We start from the raw sequence: 16,911 nt of genomic DNA, 5'->3' as shown, positions 1-16,911 counted from the left end.
GAGGCAAAAGGTAAATGACCTACAAGAAGCCACAAGTGTAATTGGGATCCTTCCCTGCTTATTTGCTCTGAAGTAACTGCTAGCAAGCTGCAGGCTTTCTCTTTGTGTGTGCAAAAATGATCAGTGATGTTACCCATCGAACCTGGAGGGCACTGCTACAACCAGTGTGCTGGGACCAGCAGTTCAGTGACCTGAGCAACATCTTCTCAAAGAAGATCCATTCTTTCTTAAAATGTCTTATGTGAAGCATCCAGAAATGCAGGCACCCAAAGGTCATTTGTGGCCTAAGAACCTGCTCAGTGCTGAGAAAAGAAGGAAGGTATCCCCATCTGGGGTTTAGCAAGGGGATAGGAATCCTTGGCTGCTGTGAAGAGCAGTTTATTTAAAATGTGTGTGCAAACTAAAAGCAATAGCTTCCATGCTGTCACCAACCACTAGAGCTTGTTTCCTCTCCAGGCTGACTGTTACTTGCTCCAGTTGTCAGCAGACTGTGCCTTAATGGTTCCAGTGGACAGCAATTACCAAACTAGCAGCTCCTTTTCTTCCTCTTGTGGGGAGCCAGAAAAACAGATGACAAAAATTACCCAGGTGAGGAAGCAACTTGATTCTTTGTCCTCCTGAGATGAGAAGACAGTGCAGGAGTTGTGGGGAAAGAACAGGAAAAGAATTGTTTTAAAAAAGAAAAATGAAGGAGGGAAAATGAAAATGCAAGTGTCAGGAGAAGAGAGTCACAAGTGTGAGGGAAGAAACGTGCAAAAGGTGCAAGTGTAAAAAGCTGCTGAAGGATTACTGGTATAAAAAGAGGACGCATGCTGGATGAGGAGTTCCTGGCAACTTCTTATCTGGGTATTCTGAGCTGTGCATGTGGCTCTGTGTGAGCTGATGTAAATAACAGTTATCAAAAAAATACAGGAGCACTCAGACCTCTAATCCTACAGTAAAGTCATGGGGGATCTTAAAAACTAATTAAGGCTTCTCTCTAAGCCTTAAATCTAGTCTATGTGTAGTATAATATCCTGATGACATTCCCTGTAGAATCCAATGAGAATTTCAGACAATCAAGAAACTACTCCACAAACCTATTCCACATTGAAAACAAGTTCAGTTTTTACTGGGTATCAGGAATCCATGAACAAAATTCAATTTGTCTATTACAGGTTTGTCTATTACCTGTTTTATCTCACTCTTTCAGGACAGCATAAAAACACACGATACTGTTGCTATTACTGTACCCATCACACAAAACGTACAGTTATAAATTAGTTAAAGTGTAACAAACAAATCGGAAGTAACTCTCTAAGAAGTACAAGCGGGTCAATACAATACATACTGAAAGCAGGAGACATTTATTCCTTTATAAGGAACACTCAGGACTGAATGTTCCACAAAGGAAGATGAAAGAACCCTCAACATAGAAAAGTCTGATAAAGTTGTTACAGATGAGGATGTTCCCCACGTAGTTCTTCAAAGGGCCTCTTCTAACATAAACAGAAAGAAGTTTTTACTTTCAGAGTTATACTACCAAACAAAAGTCCATAAAACAAGATTAACTCTTTTAGGGGAAGAAAAGAGATACTGTTAATATCTGTTTATCTCAGTCCATCTTTGAGATGCACACAGTAAATTTAAAAGAAGTATAAATGGGTATATCCAAGTGCTAGAGCTGATTGATCCTCGTCTGCACACTTCAGATGAAAAATAGGATGATCTCATCCTGGTATCAACATCATGTTGTAGATATTCAGTAGCAATTCCAGTATAAAGTAAATGGTAAATTATGATATTCACATTACATGCTGGAAATCTTTCATAGGCCTAAAAAATATTCTGAGAATCAATATTTGCAAATTAAAGTAAAAGAAAAACACTTATTGCTTTCTATCACTTAAATATAGAAGTTAAAATATATAGAGAGCAAAGGGTATGTGCACCAGACTTGTTTTTAAATCTAAATTAAACTCATTAACTGCTGCAGAACTTGTGATGATGGCCACAGATTAGCTTTCTTTTTTATCTTTGAAAAGCAAGAGCTTTTGGAAAGAGCTGGACTAGATGTGAAACCTCTGGCCTTGTTTATTCAGCATTATAGTGTGCTTCTGAATCCTTATGTCCCTGATGACAGAGGTGCTTTTCTATTTATGCTCTTTGTATTCAGTTTGTGCACACTGGAATTATATGCACTTTTTGTTTAACTGCACAGACTAATGTCCCTCTTGCATTAGGTCATGAAAAAATAAAGAAGAGACTACTGAAATTAAATAAAGAAAAAAGCCCTTAAAAGCACACAACTTTAGATAACAAAAACTTAGTAAAAGGTCTCTAGTTGTTTCTCTCATGTTATTTTCATGTTGCATTTTTCCACGGGCCTATGTAGAAAGACCTGCAGACTTATAGGAGGAGTTTGACCTCATTATTTCCCTTTCTCTTTGTGTCTGACTGGCTCCTTTGTGTCTGTTACCTTGATCCAAACAAGCCCAATTAGATACTTGACATGAGCTTTTCTCCCCTTCAGTTTTCTTTCTGGATATGAAATACTAAATTCATTTTTATATAGGTGTATATATGCATGTATATCTATGTATAAATGTAGGTGTATGTATATGATAAATATTTTATATATATATATATATACACATATATATATATATATTTCTATGTATAAATGGAGATCTCTGCTATCATAAATGTCAGAGAGAGAGCAGGTATAAAGATGCAATTGTCCATGGAAGTTATTACTGTTAATCCCTTAATAATGAAGTATTAAGTTTATTTACTGAATGTAAATTTACTTTAGTTACTTTCTTGACATAGGAAGTGGTGTAGTTCCATGCACAGAGGGGTCAAAAGAGGGAGGCTTTAAATGTAAACATAACAGCTTGTTTGAAAAAAAGACCAACAATATGCAATGCATAGATAACACCATTTACTAAAAATACCACAGGAACAATAAACTACCCAAACTATAAAATATTTATTTAACTTAGGATAGCACAGATAACTGCTAGACAAAACTAAGAAACTTACAGGTTTTGTACATAAAAAGTTTCCAAAGGGTATCAGTAATTTATGTCTTCATGGGTTATAAGATAGGGTGGAAAGTAGAGCCGAGTTAGAAAATGGGAAGTTCATGATCATGGAACTAAATGCTGAAGAAATTAGAGTCCATGGCTACCAAAACCAAGGTGGTTGTACAACCTTCTGCGACAAGGTTGATCAGTTGTACAGAATATCTGTTTAAAATGGAGATGAGCAAGAAGCAACACTTCTGAACAAATCTGTGCCGAGATTTGTTCAGAAATCCCTGAGATAAAATCCCTGAGAACAGAAATTCACAAAAAGAGAAACACAAGATTTCCCTCTCTATTTGTCATATCACGAGCCTCTCATTCAGGAAAATTGTCTCAAATTGACAATGTTAAATATGATCAGAGGTAATGAAATCTAATGAGATAATTACACAGCTCTGGTGGCACTGGGAATCTTTTAGATGTTGGTGATTTTCACTACCTAGTGGTTCTTGCAATCCTGTTTGATGTTGAGAAACTGAAGCCCATCAAACATTTTTCAGAAATGTTGCTGCTGCATGTTGTGTGTGGCAATGCTTCACCTTGGTTTGTCTCTCAGCATCCAGCACTTCCTTGGTATCTGAGGTATTTCTAAACTATGAGAGCTGTCAGTCAGCATCCAGCCTCCAGCCACCAGCACTTACTGTGAAGAACTTTAAAGGAAAGCCATGAACAAGTTGACTTTCTATTAAGAGGCTTTTGAGAAGGTTGTGCAGCTACTAAAAACACCTCCTTGGAGTAAAAATAAGACAATTAAAAGCCATGAGAGTTGGCATGGAAACTAGTGAAAAAATAAATACACCTTTAAATAAAAATCAAGCAGAATAGCAAGAGACACTATTACCTAGCAAGAAACAAGAGATTACTCGAGAAAAAAAATCCTTCAGCAATCAGAACTCTGATTTTAACAACACTACTAAGGAGGGGTCTAACCTACAGAGATGAAATGTCAAATAAGAACAAGGAAGATCAAATAATACTTGAAGAAAAAGCAGTTAAATATATAAAAACAAATAAGAATTTTAAAGTTTAGATGTCAGAAATAGTCTACAACATACCTAGTTAGTTTGCAGACCTCAGAACAGAAAGCATTATTAAGAAATACATGCTGCAAAGAACCTGCACAGTTTACCTGCATAAATTCATTCTGCATAAATGTATCTCCCAGAAACTTTTCCCCAGATTATCAAAATAATCATAGTGATTAAGACACCAGCAGAGAAGCTGTCTAAGCAAACTGCTAAGCAGGGGCAAGCTTCTAAGACTAGCTTATCTTCAGGAAAGATTTCCAAGGCAATTTGGAAATCAAATAACATAGACACGAAGATACATGCAAGCTATTATGAAAAAAATCTTTTTTTATCAGGCTAGAAGGCAGCAAATTTTATACCTACCGCTACAGAGAAGCTGGTGTGATCCTGAGCAATACAAATCTACAAACCTTCAGGACACAAAAAACTAACTGGAAGTTAGTCTTCTAAAAGTCCAGAACATATAAAAGATTATGTTATGTCAGGTCTAATCAGGGGGATTCCACCTGAAAAACAGTGCCTCTGTCATCTGCTATTTGCACAGCTGGAGCTCTTGGAGGCTGCACCACTTTCTGCCTGGGCTCTGGCAGCCAACAGGGCACATACCCGAGCTGCTGTCACTGTGAATCTGCAGCCCAAGCAATAAGAGTCTGCAGGTGAACACAGCTGGCAGGAGGAAGAAAGCAAAATAAAAACAGTTGAGATGAATGCAGGAAGTACTGATTAAAACATACCAAATGAGTGAAATTACTGAGTTATATTTAATTTAGGAGCAGGTTGGAGAGAGTATACTGGCACACAACAGATTTTCAGGGGGGATTCTTTTAACAGAAGAAGGAAGGAAATGTGTAGGTACTCCTTGAAAAATAGGTCCAAAAAAGAATTGCAAACAAAATTGGTGTGACTTACAGAGGCACTGAACAGATGCATGGACAAAGAAGAATTAGTTTTCATAGGGTATAGGGAAAGGATTGAGCAGAAGATACAAGTGAATACTTAAGTAATGATGTGCTTTACATAAATGTCATGTCAAAATACAAATATATATCATGTGATACTTGAATGAATTGTGTTTGACTCCAGAATGCCTGCTATAACAGATCATTCTTTCTGTCTTTTGCAGATTGTTTTGCTGGAAGTGCAGTTTATCATCATTTCAACAAGTACTCAGTGCATATGACCCACCACCAGTATTTTCCCTGCATTTATTTTTATCAGGTGGGAGCCGTTCAAAACAAATTGTATTGCATGTTTGATGTGCCCTCTGCCTTGACTGCTATTAAAACTGTTTTTAAGGAGCCTTAGAGGAAATAGGATGTTAGAATTGGAAATATCACCTGAGGATCATTTCAATAACGTCCACAGCAGGACAGGATGGCTGCTGATTCCTGGCTAAACAAACACAGAAATACTATCAGGGATGTTTGCTATACATCCATGTCAACAGCCTCAAACATACAAGGAAAATATCTCCGCCTTCAGTCTGTTCCTTGCTGCTCCCTGCCCCAATTCCCTGCTTCCCTCCCATACACAGCGAAATCAAACATGTACACACAGAGAACAGGGGCAGGCATGTGCCTGGGATCGTGCGCAGGGACCCAGGCAGGTGCACCTGCAACGAGGGTATAGGATGGCAGAAAGGAAGGTGTGGGGAGTTTTTGGAGTACTCTGGTGAGAGGCCCTTGGCCTCCAGCTAAATCCACTGTACTTTTTGTGTTTATTCAGCTACAGAAGGTATATTGAGCTATTTAAAGGTAGTTACTGCATCAGATCCATGACAGGCAAAAGGCATTACCTGGGTTGTTGAGTGCAGCAGTGTGACAAAACCCATGTCCACCACTGAAGAACAGGCCTGTGCTTTGCTCTGGCCACACTCTGTGCTCAGAGGCCTCAGGCTGACCCCCTGAGTTTGGGGCCACTTCAATGCCAGTTTCCAGTCACCACCGTGCTCCCACCAAAGGACAGAAGAGACAGGCAGGAAAGGGGCACCCCGGGCACACTTTAGGAAAGGCTGAAGTCTAGGCTGGACCTGCACGGATAAGGACAGATTGAAGCATTATCCCAGTGTCTTGAGAGAACTGTCAAAAGACAGTGATAATGCAGACAGCATTAGAATGTTTGTTTGGAATCTGTGCTCATGGGAATGGAATGAGTGAGCCCATACAGGAAGAGTAAACTCTCTGGGGAGAGGGAGACCAAACAGAAAGGCTGGGTGAGCAGAAATCCCTGGAGAAGGGTTGGGTGTGAAACACTCACAGCACAATGGGCTTCAGAGGAAAACTTTATCATACAGCACTACGCAAATTCATGTCTTTATCCAAGTTTATGCCATCACAGGAAAAAAAAATCTGTTATTTTGTTTCCAACTTATCACATGAAAGGTTACCTGCGTCAGCTAACTTTATGTACCAGTCTGGGACCATTAATTTAAATGATTAGTCGAAGGCTAATTTCTTAATCTGGATCTGATGGAAGCTGATAGCGAGCACTTGGGAGCCTGGTGTGCCTGCCCGGAACAAGGGGCACTGCCGGGCGGGATTCCAGGATCTTTCAGCATCGCCCGGGGCCCGCCGGGCTGGGAGGGAGGACGGGCCACTGTCCCAGCCGGGGCGACGGCAGAGAGCGGGAAAGAACGTGGCCCCTCACAGAGGCGCCGTGACCGGGCCAGAGCAGCCGCCCCGTCGCCACCTCGTGTGGCTGGCGTCGCTTTATAAACCCTTGGGTGTTGCCACCCTCGTGTGCCACGGCCCCTCTGCGGTACCAGCCCGCAACGTTACAGCCGCCCCTCACTGCGGGGGCTCCGGAGCGGCGCCCGCCCGCAAGGACGGCGGGGCCGCGCGACCGAGCCCGGCCACAGCGCAGTGCATGCCGGGAGTCGTAGTCCCACGGGCAGCGACTTCGCGCCGCAGCACCGGGCATGGCCGATGGACGGCGGACCTCGGCAAGACGGGGGTGCGGCGTTGGTTCGGCGAATACCGACTGCGCTGTCCCGCCGCGTTGGCAGGGTAGAAGGGCCAGCACCCTGTAGACATGGAAAGAAAAGCATTTAGTCCGCGTTCTCCTGTCCTTTTCTCCCCTCAGGGTTCGGGATTGGGGCGCTCTCCTCTGAGTTCGCCCCCCTCCACCACCCTGCAGATAGAACACCCCGGCAGAGGCCGGCGCCCCCCCTGCCGGCCCGGCGGGCTCCATGGCCGATCCTGCTCGGTGCGGGCGCTGCGCGCTCCCGCCCTCCGTGCTCTTAGAAGCGCTCCCGCCATTGGCTGCGGCTGGGCCCTCTTGCCAATCAGGAAGCGGCTCTCATGGAGGAAGGGAATAAATACAAGATGGCTGCTCATATAAAACCAGGCATTGGGCTTCGCCCTGGTGATGGGGGAATCGAGGCTTTAACCCGCGCTCCGAGGGTCCTTCGCCGCTGCCGCCCACGCCGCCGCCGCCCCTCCCGGGGGAGCGACACTCCGACCGCCGCCGGCCTCTGCCGCGGTCAGCCGCTGCCCGGGGATCGCCGGCGGGGCCGAGGCCGGGTGCGGCGCCCCAGGCCCGAGCAAGGCCCAGCGCCCTCCGCCCGGGCAGCACCCCGGCCCCCCCGTCCCGCCGCCCGCCGTCAGCCAGGCCCGGCTCCGGGCGGCCATGGCCGTCTCCAGGTCGGTGGGAGCTGGGACGAATGGGGGAAGTAGGGCCGACAGCGGCGACCCGGCGCTCCCGGCTCTCCGTGTGGCCTCGTGCGGGGGGGGAGGAGGAGGGGTGCCCGCGTTCCATCTCCTTTGGCTTCGGGAGCCTGCGGAGACCTCGCCAAGGCCGCCCCGCCGGGGTCTGGGGTGGCTCCGTGCTCTGGAGCCTGGGTTTGTATCCTGGCCTGCGGTGACTCCCGTGCCCCCTCCCTTCCTCGGCCCGCAGGGGCTCTGCCTGGGGCGTCTCGGGCTTCCTCCTGAATTCGACACCTTCGTTTTGTTGGCCAGTCTTTCCTAGGGTGGTTAAACTGCTAGGGAATAGGAAGTTAGGATATTGAGTCCCAAAAAAACTGGCGAGAAACTGTTTTTGCGTTTCAGAACCCTTAGTTGTAAAGTAACCAAAATAAAACAGGCTTTCATGGAGAAAAGTGATCCGTGTATTCTGGCTCTGCCTCAAAATGTTGGGCAGTATCTGCTTGCACACATGTGCTCTGGGGTGTGCCAGCGTTTAAAGCATTCACAGATACAGAGGTGTGTCTTAACAGCGCTGTTTTATAAAAAATGCTGAGCACAAATTCCTGGGGTTTTTTTTGGTTTTTTTTTTTTTTTTTTTAATTTTTTTTTTTGTGCATGTGTGTGTGAAACGGGCGGGTTAAGCTTCCGAACAGGATAATTGAAAGGAAACCATAAATCCAAATTAAGCTTGTGATAGATTAGCTCCAAGTCACGTGTTATAGTATCGGTACTTCCAAAGTGCTATCACAAAAGTAAATTCTGTTTCAGTAGCTCTGTGTGAATAAGTTTGCAATTCTATGTAGCAAAGTACAGAAGTAAAGGTGTGCACATTTATAATGGATATCCATTCTTTGTCAAAAATAATGGCAGCAATGCACCTTTTAGGGACTTCTAGTAGCAGGTGTTTTATTTTAAGCTTTGTGGTTTCTAGAAAGTATCCCTTTGTTTTATTCTACTCTTATTTATTTATCAACTTGTTATATGTTTGTTTTGGCTTTTTCTCATTCTCCAAATCTGCCCAGAAGAACGTGGAAGTAGTGAGGATTGCTGTAACAAGATTACCGTGTATGTTAAAATAAGTCATCATGTAAAGTAGAGGAGTTGTCTAATTACATTAGGTCTGGTCAGTCTGCTTAACCAACTTTGCTAATGTACATGTGATATGGGGGCTAACAGGAACATCAAGATAGAGCTTTTCAGCTATGTGCTGAGGCTGTGGCTGCTCTGAAGGCTGCTTTCCATTTCAGTTACCAAGGCTGCTTTAGTGGAAAGCAGCAGTACAGAGATTTACTTAACACCTTCTGGGAACTGAAAGTAAAACTAGGTGTGGGTCATTCTAAGATTCAGTGTGAAGCATTGGAAGTTGGTGTGTTAACAGTAGTGTTATATATTGCTTCAGATGATAGTTGTAGTATCCAAATGTTGCACAATTGAACACAAGGTACTGAACGTCAGTAGAGGTGCTGTAATACTGGTGAGTTGGTACAGAGTCGTTTCAGTTTCACGTGTAACTTAGGTAAAAGAATACATGTTTTGCAGTGCTGTAACATCTTGACTATTCCTGGTAAACACCAATGTTTATATAATTGTAAGAAGTGATAATGTGTAAATTTTGTCTGTCTCTTTGAAGTTAGACAGCAGCTCCTGATAAGTTGAGTTTCCTTTCTGCTGCTGGACCATAGGAACGCATACAGTGTCAGTGCTGCTTTTGTAAATAAAAATACCTTTCTTCACCTCTTACTTCAGAGCATTGAACTTCAAAGGTCCTTTCCTTTCAGACATATTACAAATAATTGTTTGTGCACTTGTGTACATAACCACATAACTATTTTTTGTTCAGTTTAGTTGGTCCATCATCTGTTCTAATTCCACTTTTCCTCTAGGTAGTTACAGTTACTTTTTTTTATGGACTACTGTAATATTTCATTGTTGAATGCCTCTTTACCTATACAAGTTTGGAGAGTGAGGAAGAGGCTGACTCTATTTAATCTTTCTCTAAAGGCCACAGTCCTTGTGGACTGCATACCAAGCATTACTATTAACAATCATTTCATTAGGGGTAGTTCTGTATTGGAACAGCTGTTTTAAAAATACCTTTTTTGGAAGTGAGAGTTGGAGAAGTTTTACATTCTTAAACCAATAAATTATCAGGTGGTTGTGTTCCCAGGAAAGTTTAGTTTCTGCTTTTTGGTCAATTGAAAACCTTTCTCAAAACCCTAATCTGTTGAGGGAGATCCAAAAAACGTAGGGAATGCTTTGAAATACCTCCATATTAGATCGAGAAATAGCAGCTTTGCTATTGGTAAGGTCATCTTAAAAGTAATTGTAACTAATTGTAACCCATTGACAAAAAAAAGATATTTAATTCTGCATTTTATGTTACGTGGATTGAAGACCTCCTTCCATAAAACGTTTATGTTGGTGCTCTAGAAAACAGACATAAAGTGAAACGGTAGATACCTCATCCCAAAAGATGTTGCGGAATATTTGCACTGTACATGTTCATCTCTTTGGTAGTTTATGCTGGAGAGACTAATGAACACCATCCTCCAGAAGTAGGGAGAGGTGGGTGGGAAGGTTGGTATTCCTTCTGTGAATGTGTCATTTGGTAGGCCTTAGCTTCTGTCACCAATCTCTGTCGCTTCACCTTACAGATGAAGTAGTATAATGTTTGCATAGCTAATAAAAAAAATCCCAATGTTTTTGATAGTGGAACTGAGAAGGAAAAAAGGAAGTGAAAGGTTTTGGTTTAGCTTCATTACTACACAAAATGTGTGATCCAAGTGAACAATTGCAGTGGTTCACTAGTGATCTTTTGAGATACTTCAGAAGGAAAAGTAATACTTCCAAGAGGATGACAACTCATAGATTACTCAGGATGGTAGAGTTTAATAGTAGGTAATAAAATGATGATAGTACTTCAGTATCTAATAAAACTTTTTTCCAGTTTCTTAATGTCTTCAAAGGCGCCTTGTGTTATTCTAACACCAAGGTGTTAATGTCTTTCTACTGTTTGGAGTGCCTTTGCAGTATGAAGGAGAACCAATGTGCTTTTAAAATGTAACAAAATTAGGAGGCTGGTAAGGTACATTAAGAGTAAACAATTTTATTTTGGTTGCTGTATCCTTTAAGTTCTCCCTGAAATACCTTGAAGGCAACCTCTTCAGGGTATATTCAAGACAGTTCCTTACAGAAATATTGAGAGCATTATTTGCTGCTCTTGCAACCCATTCTTGATTTGGTCTGTGTAAGATTAATACTGTTTTCTAGAGTTTTCAGTGGTTTTGTATACTTGAATTTGTGTATGACTTGTAATATGTAGATTTGGAACCTAGTTTTTGTTTTAAAATAAATAATGTCAAAAGGCTGTGAGAGTAAAGCTCTTGTGAACTAAGCAGGCCTCGTGTATTGCTCCCACCTTTTGAAGTGTAGGGCTGTGACTTCCCAAGAACAAGTGGCTGCACTGGCTGCCATCATTATTGTTGTAACATTTCAAATCGAATACTGCATCCAAAATCTCTTACATGCACTTATACCTTTTAGAATTTTTTTGAGGTTATCGCAGACTTTCTCTATGAAGAATTCCGTTTTTAGCTTCTGTGGAAGCTATTACTTCATGGCTGCTCTTGCATAAAAAGCAGGAGTTAACCTGAGTGTGTTCACTGCTGCTTAAAGGCCTATGCCCAAAGCATTAGAATAGATGTTCTATAACCAATGTGCATATGGGAGTTGTGACTCAAAAGGGGGGAAGAATAATGTAACTCTTCCCTTGTTGGTGGAGATTAATTTGGGCACCAGAACAGTGGACTGCCTTCTGTGCTGCTCTTTGTGGGAGGGCTGATACAGTCAGGGAAGGGGGGAAGCAGAGCTGGCATGTGCCCTGCTGCCCAAATGAGACAGAGCTCTCAGTTTCTCACACACACTTTTCTAATGGACTGAAGTGAAAATTGAAAGTCAGGATTGCATGCTGATAAGAATGCCAACCTGCTCCAGCAGATGGAATTTGAATAGTCACTGAGGTGATCACTTTGTAACTTACTGATACACATCTTGTATTAGTCTGGTCCTGACAGCTGCTTCAACTTGCAATTCTCTCTCACAGGTTTTGTAATGTAATTGGTCCCATTTTGGAGTGCATTGTTAGTTGTAGATACATATGTAATAGTTAACAAGTAAAACTTGTACAGCATGAAGTTGTAGGTCATTCATGAAATACATAGTCCATATGGAATTAATTATACTAATTTTAGCATTTGGTTGGATTCCATATGCAGTGCATGGTACTGTGACCTGGTGTGGTCATGGAGCTGTTGTTTCATTCCAGATGTTCCTTCAGCTGCTATGTAGGAAACAAGATTTCTGCATTTTCCACAGTCCCACCTTCATAACTGTTTGCACACCTAGGAGAAGTAAAATCACAATCCATTCTTTGTGTATCATTGCACTTCTGGGTTTTGTTCTGAATTCTTTTGAGTGGGTTTTTTTTCTCTTACTGGCTGATTCTGTATTTGAAAGTTGCTTATTTGATTACTTAACTGTTCATGTGAGCAAGTGTTAAGAGCTGACCAAGCTGGGATTTGACCAAAGGATGAAGTGACAGCATAGGGCTGTCAGGTCAACAAGAAAAGTCAGACTCCATTAGAACTTAGGTTGAATTTCACCCTTGTCAAGTCTAAAGTTTAATTTAGGGATGTTTTCAAGGTGTCTGGGCTATTTCAGTATTAAGAAGTAGTGCCTGGGAGGAAGTTTTCTGGATGTTGGAAATATCAACTCCTAAGAGGATTCCCTTGCCTTCTGATGGGTGCTAGCTAGCAGCTTTTCAAAGAGCTCTAGGCAGAACTTGACATTACTGTTCCAGGGACTGTGCCACTGAGGATTTTTTGTACAGTCACACAATTTTAATGGCTTGGAGGATATGCTGAGGTGGTTACAAGGTGTTCATTCCAGGTGTCCTTTACTATTAGAGATTACTCTCAGGACAGTTTAACATGCTGGGGCACAGAGATGTAAAGTCCAAACAGATCGTTTCATGGGCAGCAGTGATCAGGTCACTGTCCCTTTTAAGCCTCCACTCACTGAAAGCAACAAGTGGAAAGTTTCATCATCTGAAGTCCTGTGGGCACCCAGTCCAATCAGAACACTTACACTGGGACAGTTGGGATCTTCATACAGTGCAGCTGCACGTGTGTTCTGTTGCAAACAGTTTGAAGAGACTGTTGCTTACACCTGTATCTTGACATTAATTACGCAGCTACTAGCTTTGTAATGCCTCTGGAGCTGAAGTGCTCTCAAATCCACATCATCCTTGCCACAGGAGTGCCATAAGGTTCACTTTAAATAGTATGACAACTGCCCCTTCAAATGGAGATCAGCCTTCTGTTTGGGGGAGCAGCAAAGATCTGCAGATTAGCATGAAGAACAGAACATGTCATTTATTGCAGCATTTGCCTCCTGTGCCTGAGTGAGGGTCATGTCTAACCTGGTTTAATGCTGAATGTGCAAAACTGGTGACCGGAAGATGGGATCACTGTGGTATCTGGAGAGTGCCACCACTTAGGTGTGGTGACTCTTCTGTAGCTGAAGCATCTCAGATGATACTGGATGCCTGTTCTTAAGCAGCTGCATTGATGTCTGTGTCAGAAACATTTCTAATGGACTTTGTGTCAGTGTAAAAGGTGTTTCATAAAAGAAAAAATGGAGTGGAGTGCTGATCATAAGAACTTTGAATTGTTGCTCTCAGTTGTGTCTTTCTGATATACTTCAACAGAGACTAGAAAAATCTTGAATTTCTAAAGTGAGAGGAAGAAATTATTTACCTCTTTGAGCAAGGTAGTGCTTTGTGCTAGCTCACACAGCATGAGTTTATATCAAAGGTGTGTATGGTTGCTGTCCTGATGATGAGAGGTAGTTAACATGGGATTGGAGGATGACAGAAGGATCTGAACATTGTTTAAGAATTAAAAGTGAAGAACTTGGTATTTTTAAGTTCTGATTGCAGCAGAAGTAGTTTTAGAGGGATCTTTAATTTTTAGCATGCATTGGTATTTAAATTTTCATGATAATTTACAATTACTTTTCATAATAATTTATAAACATTTATTGTTTTAATATTTTTTTACCCCAAAGTATTCCTTGTGTTGCTGTTGTTTGCTTGTGTCTTCCATAGGCTTAGAACAATTTTTTTGATGGAGTTGACATATTTAATAAAATAATTAAAAATTTAATCTGCATTATAGAGCATCTCACTCTACCACCTTGCTTCACACTTCTGGGAATGATGTGAGGCATATGGTGCCCTGCTTACAGCACTGTCTAGCATGAGAAGCAGAGAACCACATGCCACTAGAAAACTTGGTTCACTTTGGCTTTAGTAACTTGTTTAGAGACTGCAAGTTTGTTCTGAAAATGAAAAACTTGTCAGAACTTAGGAAACTTTTTTTAAACTGCAGGTACTCAAAACTAATTTGTTTGGAATTTTTAGTGGGTTTTTTCATTCTTAATGAAACTCAGACTGAAAGCTTTAATTTGAAAAACAAACCAACTAGCACTACTGATTATAGACAACTTTTTCAGTGCTACCCTTCTAACTCATGCGGAATTCAGGCTCTGCCATACTCTGCTGTAGCAACACCAACACTCAATTTGAAAATCTTAATAGCTCCAAAATATTATCAGTTTGGGAATTTTACATCCTTCTGCGGGAGGAAGAGGGAATGATTAGTGTGACCAGGACTACTGTTAGTCAGATGTTGTTGGCTGTGTTTGCTAATCCTGTTTCCATGTATTTTGCTGGAGTTGAAAGCTGAAACCTTCCTGTAGTGATGTCAGACAAGTGAAAGATTTTTTTTGTTTGGTTTGCATTTGTGTGTAAGTTAAGCAGATTACAGTTTAAAATAACAAATTCCAAAGCAAGCACACTGTAGGTAAAAGAAAACTCCAAGAAAACAAGCTGTATTTTGCAGGTAATACAGCTTCAGAAAGTTGTGGGTTTTAGGAGTGAAGATGTAGTGTTGTAACTACGTCTGGAATTCAGGTTGAGTTTTTGAGGGTAGGCTGGCTTAGTGGTTTCCTCCTGTTTTGACTCATGAAGAGTTCTAGCTGGGGAAGTGGTCACAGTTACTCATTGTGCTTGACTTTGAGATAAAAAAAGATAATTTCATAATTAAAGGAGCGTGTGGTACTAAATGGCAAACTTGAGTATGGAGCACCAAAGTTTCATGGAGAGCAGAAGAATGAAAGGGGTCAGAACAGGCAAGGTGGAGCAAACAGTGATTCTTCTGAAAGCCACAGTGTTTTGTATTGAATAATAGTGACTGCTGCAAATCAGGTTGGGTTATTACTGTCAAAAGTACTGGAGAAAAAACACTGGCAACTATTGAGGTACCTGGTATGTTTCTCATGACTAGTTCGCTGTCAGGGATTCAGAAGTGTTGGATCTGTAAAGCTGTTTTTTCCTTGACTGTCTGATCACAGAAAACTGCTGGATTTCATATATCCGGGGTTTAATTTTTGTGACTTTAAAACAACTTTCTAACTAGTAAATCATAATAATTGAAACTCTAGTTTTATGTACAAAGATTGAAATAAGCTCAGCTATTTTAGTAGTAGGAAGAGAATTATTTCTAGGATGGCAGATAGCAGAATTGTGTCTAAAAAGTTATAATTATTTTAAATCTAGTGAATACTTGATCTAATACCTCCAGTTATGAGAGTATTTGGGTTTTGGTATTGCCTTGGCCTTGCACTGCAATTCCTATTGTATTGTGACCCATTGAGGTATACTCTGAATTAAGCACGTGCTAAAGAAAATACAAACTCCAGTGATGTTGGAAAGAGGTTTTGGTGTTTTTTTTTTTTCTTTTTACATTATTTGAACTAATGTCAAAGGCAATTTACATGAAATGTAATTAGTAGCAACAGACTAGCAGGGACAAGGCATTTGTTATTTCCTGTGTGTGCTCAAACCAAGGATGTGTGGTTATGAATACAGCTTGTTCAGGATACCTGTATCTTTATTCTGCCAGGCTGCTCTAGGTGAGCTTCACTGCTGTGTAAGGTCTGGTTTTGTGTTGTTGCAGTTCTTGGAGGAGTACTTTCCTGATAAGTCTGGAACGAACTATTTTAATTGTACTGTGTGAACAGGTTCTAGATTGATACTCAGTAATAACCTCATACTGCCCAATAACTAAAGCATAAACTTGGCACTCATTAGGGAGCTCTGATCAACCCACTGATAGTGAGGGAATAATGAATACTTGAAAGTCCAGTCATAGATTTGAGTATCTAGATGGTTATGTGAATGTATACATAAAGACAGACTTTATTTCTCATTCAGTAACTAAACAAGGAAGAAATGAATTGTTCTACAAATAGATGATTGGAGTCTTTCACTAAATACAGAGTTACTGTGGAAACAGATATGCTGGTTAAATCCCTGTATTTTGAGGGAAGAGCAGAAGCATCAGATGACTTGCAAGCTGTAAACACAAGAGGTTTGGTTTTGTGTATTCAGGTAATTTAGGGGGAAAAGATGTGAAAAGTAAAAATTTCTCATCCTGGAGAGGCAGAGCTTGGTGTTGCAGATAACAGGCTGTGTTGTCAATAGAAGTGATAATGTGCAATAGGAGCAGCTGAGCCCTCTGCTTTTTCTATCAAATAGAATTTGATGATCACTCACAACATATTTATGTTTCAAGATTGAAAATGTTCTATCACAGAACAAAGACAGGAACAATTAATTTTTTTCTTGTAACTGAAGATTTTTTAAACTAGCCTTTCTTAGAGTTACTTTTTTTTGTTACCAAATTAAATGTGCATTTAAAACAGCTATGCTTAGTGTTAGAAAAATAGTACATTATTCACTCTGCCAACTGACAGTCTTCAGACAGACATCTCTTTGAGTTATATAAACTGAAAAATGTGGGGGAATATTAATAGAAATGGACAACTGAGCTATGAATAGCATAACTTTTCGGTTTTTGTCAATCACATTTAGGCTCGATCGTCTCTTTATTTTACTGGACACTGGTACAACACCTGTAACAAGAAAAGCAGCTGCACAGCAACTTGGGGAAGTAGTGAAACTGCATCCTCATGAACTGAATAATCTCTTATCTAAAGTAAGCATATGTT

At 41.1% G+C, this 16,911-nt stretch overlaps 1 protein-coding gene across 2 annotated transcripts in view; it reads left to right on the top strand.

Moving 5' to 3' along the window:
• Nucleotides 1–7,387: 7,387 nt before the first annotated feature.
• The window catches only part of BTAF1 (B-TFIID TATA-box binding protein associated factor 1), a 43,070-nt gene continuing 33,546 nt past the window's right edge, over nucleotides 7,388–16,911 (top strand). The window contains exons 1-2 of one of the 2 annotated variants that reach the window (XM_030950902.1): nucleotides 7,388–7,737; nucleotides 16,775–16,898. In XM_030950902.1, coding sequence (XP_030806762.1) covers nucleotides 7,724–7,737; nucleotides 16,775–16,898 — 138 coding nt within the window. In that variant the 5' untranslated portion in view covers nucleotides 7,388–7,723. Of the gene's footprint in view, nucleotides 7,738–16,122; nucleotides 16,899–16,911 lie in introns of those variants that run through there. The other variant, XM_030950901.1, reaches the window with a different exon arrangement.

Source organism: Camarhynchus parvulus, chromosome 6 (genome assembly GCF_901933205.1).
Source record: "Camarhynchus parvulus chromosome 6, STF_HiC, whole genome shotgun sequence".
Taxonomy (NCBI): Eukaryota; Metazoa; Chordata; class Aves; order Passeriformes; family Thraupidae; genus Camarhynchus; species Camarhynchus parvulus.
The sequence above is the reverse complement of the archived record's forward strand: the minus strand, read 5'-3'. Positions and strand labels throughout refer to the sequence as shown.